The 5,870-nt window shown below is 43.3% G+C and overlaps 1 protein-coding gene across 1 annotated transcript; it reads right to left on the bottom strand.

Moving 5' to 3' along the window:
* Positions 1–2,695, bottom strand: LOC145441004 (UBX domain-containing protein 4-like). The gene has a single exon (XM_080318788.1). The coding sequence runs from the start codon at positions 1,673–1,675 to the stop codon at positions 428–430; it is 1,248 nt and encodes a 415-aa protein (XP_080174914.1). The 5' UTR covers positions 1,676–2,695; the 3' UTR covers positions 1–427.
* Between the last annotated feature and the right edge of the window lie 3,175 nt (positions 2,696–5,870).

Genomic DNA, 5,870 nt, shown 5'->3' with positions numbered 1-5,870 from the left:
TTTCCTTGGACCATATTTTATCTCAAATGCAGTTGCACAATTGAAAGAAACAACTAGCTTTACCATGACCAGATTCAGGAACCCAAATCATTGTGTCCAGCCCCCAACGATATATACAGTTGCATCAGGGATATCTGGAAATTCTTGATATCCCTGAGGTGCATGAAAACCACAACATCAAAACGGTAAACATCCTATGTCAAGTAATACAGCCATATAGACAGAAAACGTTCATTATTACACTTTAAATTCCAACGAAAATTAATAACAAATGATGAACATGAAACTTTCGTCCATATATTATTGGTAGCAGTAGATGCCACTGTGCAGCAAATGTCGATTCATGGCCGAGGCAGAAATCTTTCTCAACTTCATATGGCAAACATAGATAAGACAGGAAACAGACTATACTCCGGATCATGTTTCGTTACATTTGCTGGGTCGAGTTGCCGTTCCATGTTGCATTATCATCGTCGTCGTCATCATCAGCGCTCAAGTGAGCCATGCCTCCGGTACGCCGTTTTCGCAGATTCCTATTTTCGACACCAGACGGGTTTCTCGGATTGTATGACTGTGACTGGTTTACGTTATTCTGCGGTGTTGGTGCAGCAAAAAGTGTCACAAGTTTCGAGATCAACTTCTGCGGTAGCATGATTATGAACATAATAATCGACCATAAAAAATCAATAATTCCTGACGCTTTCGTATTCGTAACAGGTACTACAATTAGAGATGCGCTGGGCACCATTTCCAAGTCTTTGAACGTTTTGTCATTGTCATCCACGGTGAAGTCCCTTTTAGGATAAATCTGGCGTAACAGGAATGATTGGTTTTGTGGCAATACGGCCATCTCGCGTTTCAAGTAAGATAACGCCGATGCTAAAACGTCAGTTGCGCTGAAAGTGTGTGCAAGCGAACTTCCGTCTGGTAAACGAAATTGTACGCGGCATTGAGAGAGTCTGATTACACGTTTTCGCTCATCTTCTTTTCTTTGGGCTTCGAGTGCTATTAATTTCTCTTCTTCAATTTTTTTCTTCTGATCCTCAGCTTCTTTGTCGAATTCTTTCGAGATTGCATCCCGATATTGGTCAAGCTGCGTGGATACTTTCTGGGTTGCTAGACTTTTTTCGTTTGGCTTCGTGTGTTTAGAAGCTTTTCTTGAAGATGACTCGGAATGAGTGGAATCAATTGACTCGTCGCCTTTCCCCGTATCTGCACTAGCGGCAGTAACGCGTTTTGTTTGCTTTTGTGGTGCATTCTCATCAACACTGCTATTTTCAACGTCTGTTTGGACGGTGTCATTTCTTCGAGTTTTGTCCTCGCTCGCGTATGACTCCGTTACTTCCTCAACTTTGACAACAAGCTCGTCTATCGAGGATTCGGACGTGAGTGTTTGAACCAGTTTGCCGACATTGTCAATGAAATGAGCGCTAGGAGTCTCCAGCACTGGATAAATGGCAGAAAATTGCCTACACCCTTCGCTATCAACTTTCAGCTTTATTGATACACATGTTCTGTTGCATAGGGATATGATTTTTTCATTCTTCCATAACTCGTTCATTCGGCGAGACGCGTCATCTTTACCGGTGATGTACACCAAAAACAGCTTCGATTGAAGTTTTGAAAGCCTTATGGCTTCGGGAATGCTTCCTGAAGGATACCAAATGTCAGTCATCTTCGGCTTCTCAGAATCAACAAACAATCGTGATCGAGAATTAGCAATGAAATTCTGAAAGAGGATAAAATTTTAGGGCAAAATATCACAATTTGTGTTTGCATTTCTACGTAACATAAGAAATGTGGATACTTCAGTCAATTATAAGAGTGGTTCTATAATCACTTAACTCATAGATTTAGATTTGTAATGACACATCTGTCTTGGCCATCATTGGTTATCAGGCAATTAGAGCTTCTGAAATGGTAATTCCATCTCCAATATTTATAAGTTCATTGACAATTAAGCAATTGGCACCACACTACTACGTTAAGAAGATCGAAGGCATCTGAACCGGAACAGCAGAAATCACACTGATTCGCAATAAATATTCACTTGTTCACGATTTGTGTGTTGAAAATCATGTTTTAATGGTTTTGCTCTTTTAATGCTCTGTTGAACACAATTCAATTTAAAGAAGAGAACTACTGGATTATAAAATAGTGCGGGATCGTCCTTTTCAATCAATACCGTTACTTACGATGCATCATTACGAAGGTGAAGCGTGACGTATCGATACCAAATATAATATTACGGAGAATTATTGAGCGATAGAGAGAGAGATATGGTATTCTTTTTCGCCTGCACCATCAAGATGGTTTGACAACGGAGATACGATACGGCCTTTATAGTAAGGTCATACTCCCGTTTTTTTCTCCTCCATTCTATCCGTAATTGCTGAGCGCCTAGCGGGATAGCCGCGGATACCAGTTTTCCCGAGTCTTTGGTCTGACCCGGCCGGGGATTGAACCCACGACCTACCGATCAAGAAGCCGGACACATCAGGCCAGACTGGAATCGGTGGTTGTTTTCGACAACATCTTGTGTGTGACAGACGGATTTCTCGCGTGATGGGAACATTTCAACCGCCTGACGGAAATATTTTTCGCTCTGATTCGATACTGAATTACTTATTAAACGACACAATGTGCTAAAATAGACCATGTATACGCCGGACCAGGGTTACGCCGTATATTCGCTGTTACGCTTGCTCGCTTATTCTGGATCTGGACTTAGGCATCGCTTTGTGACGTCATCGTAATTCATTAATCGGCGTGATCAGATATAAATACTCGCGTGCCGTTGCCACCGATTCCACTCTGGACATCAGGCATCACCATTACACTATCTCGCTCGGTGCACTTTATTCTTTATTCGCAATCAATGGAATTGAAAAAATACGATGATTTGCCGATCGAATATAGTTATAAATCCACAAAACACCGGAAAACAGTGACTCTCAACCAGCGGGTCAAGACCATATCAAATTTCGTGTCGGCGGTCTGGTAGGCCGACCCAATGGCCCCGTGGATAAACTCAGATATTGCAGATATCACTACTGTGGATATACTCAGATATCACAGTGGATATACTCAGATATCACAAAAACGGCAGATATAGAGGTCATATAAAGGTCACACGTTCTTTGCAACGTGTCTAGGGCGCAGATATCACATCTGAAGCATGTCTGGGTCCTTTCAGCGCGCAGATATCAGGTCAGGGGCATGTCTGGCGCTACTTCGTGTGCAGATATCAGCTCCGCAGTGAGATTGACTTGTGACTCGGAGCCTTGTGACTTGGTTACAACCCTGATCCACGGGGCATCCGGACATGCTCCGGAGCTGATATTTGCGCACCAAACACCCCCAGACATGGTCCGGACCTGATATCTGTGCACTGGTTAGGGCCAGATATGCGTTGGAACTGATATACTCACAAGGAATGGAAAGAACTAGTAGAAAGGGCCGCGGATTCAACAAGATCAACGTCGTAAAGAACTGCGAAATCGGGCGCTCTAGGCCGAGGTGGATGTTACATAAAAAGGATCGCAACTGCATGTGTGTCGTGCGACATCCTCCTATCTGTTCATTACATTGCATTGTGTCTTATCGCATTGTACATTGTGTGTGACTTGTTCAGATGAAAAATATAACCCAGCGAAAGATCAAAAAGATCAACATCGAAAAAGAACTGTGACATCGGGCACTCTAGGCCGAGGTGGATGTTAGAGTAAAGGATCGCTACTGATGCGTGTCGTTCGACATCCTCCTATCTGTTCGTTACATTGCATTGTGTCTTATCGCATTGTACATTGTATGTGTAGCTTGTTCAGATGAAAATTATAACCCAATGTATTGTATTGACTAAAGCTGATATCTGCGTTTCGTTTGACGCCCGACATGCTGCGAAGCTGATATCTGCACACGAAATAGCGCCAGACATGCCCCATACCTGATATCTGCGCACTATTTTTATGCGGACATGCTTCGGAGCTGATATCTGCGCAGCAAATACCCCCAGAGACGGTCCGAACCTGATATCTGCGCGCTGAACGGACTCAGACATGCCACAGACGTGATATCTGCGCCCTAGACACGTTGCAAACAGCCTGTGACCTTTCTATAACCTCTATATCTGTTGTTTTTGTGATATCTGCGATATCTGAGTATATCCACAGTGATATCTGAGTAAGCCACAGTAGTGAAGTGATGATATCTGCGATATCTGAGTATATCCACGGGGCCGACCCAATTGATTGCCATCATTCCCTTTGGTATAACATTTAGATAGAGAGAATGTGAGCCCCAAGCAATTGACCTGGATATTGCAACAGTGTTAGGACCGCCCGTCTGCATAGGACAATATGGTAACAGAAACAAATTCGGCTATGCAAATAACCGAATACTACGCACACAACACCACATCGCATCACAAAAACGCTGAAAAAGCAGAAACTTGAGGGCAAGTCTAAACGGCGGACCGCGGAACAGCATGAAATGTAATACTAAACGGCGGACCGAGCGGAACTGCGGACCATAATAAAATAGCTCAAATCTAAACCGCGGAACGTCGGGAACGAGCGTACCGCGGAACAGAAGGAGCTCGCAATACTAAACGGCGGACTGAGCGGAACTGCGGACCGCTTTATATAGCTATATAGTTTATACAGCTCAGTGACTATTACCAAGCCCCGAACTACTGCCATCTTCGGCTAAATAAAGACTCTCTCTCTCTCTCTCCATCTCCGGCTAAGCAAATTTGCGTGATCACCACGAGCAGGTGCATTATGGGTAGTAAGCTGGACGACTTAGTGCAGGCGCTTATGGAAAAGCGTCCAGTTTAAATATGGTTGATTAGTAATGGGTTTGTAGTATTTTATACGAATGGAGCTTTAAAGGTCAACTGTATCTTCATAGACAACTTTGCGGAATCATGTCCAGAATTTTTTTTTATACCGAAATTACCGACTTTCCGTGTTTCAACTCAATCGGAAATTGCCGTAATTTTGACTCAAAGTCTCAATATTGGTCTGTTTACAGAAAATGCAGAATGTGCATTGTGACGTCAAGTACATGACACATCTTCTCGCCACCGGCCACAGCGGCTGTTTGTGTTCTCGCAGTTTTTATTCTAGTCAGTTATGGCCGAGGTTTCCATTGTATCGGATTCGCCATAATTGATTTTGAAACTGAGTCCGATTACTCGGATGTCGAATGTAAGTATCATTTTTGCACTTACTTACAAAATTATAACGTTCAAATGCGGCAGCGGTTCAGGTGTTGCCGCGCGCTCGATCCCACGTCAATGGAACCCCTTGCAGCTTCATATGATGGATTGATGGGTTATTTGAGTATTATCAGCCTAGCTTGCTCAATGCTCAGCGTAAGCCGCTCGTCGAGGCTACATTAACTACAGTGGTATATATGTAGTCCCTGGTGCAATTGCTCGTTTCAGTCATGTATCTTGATATCATGAGTAACAGGTGTCAGTGTGGATGTTGCCAGCTTATGTCATCTATAAGAAGGGAAAGTTTGTGCTGTAAGGTTCCGAGAGTTACTGACAGAATGAAAGAAATTGCATCACAGGATTCAATTCAGTGTGTCTGGAGGTTGACGTATTGAAGATATAATAACATCAAGTTCGATGCAGGAGCGAGACGGGGCTGTTTCGGTTGCCAAGTACTTTTCTCGCACTATTACACTTATTTTCGCTTTTCAGGAAGCTGAGACATACTGTTTACAGAAATTTTGTTCGCTGGGTGTGGGGATTCTGTGGCAAAAACCAGAGGAAAATCCTGCACGCATGCGTTGCTACTGCTGTCCGAACAACATTTACATCAAGTTCTTACAAAGGATCCCAGTTCAGTAACGCCACA

Source organism: Botryllus schlosseri, chromosome 6, assembly GCF_051294905.1.
Source record: "Botryllus schlosseri isolate E-star chromosome 6, Bs_hap1, whole genome shotgun sequence".
Classification (NCBI taxonomy): Eukaryota; Metazoa; Chordata; class Ascidiacea; order Stolidobranchia; family Styelidae; genus Botryllus; species Botryllus schlosseri.
Note: the sequence above shows the minus strand (reverse complement) of the source record. Positions and strands in the feature narration are given on the sequence as shown.

Coding starts and splice junctions, on each gene's coding strand:
- LOC145441004 (XM_080318788.1), bottom strand. CDS start 1,675: ATGACTGACATTTGGTATCCTTCAGGAAGCATTCCCGAAGCCATAAGG.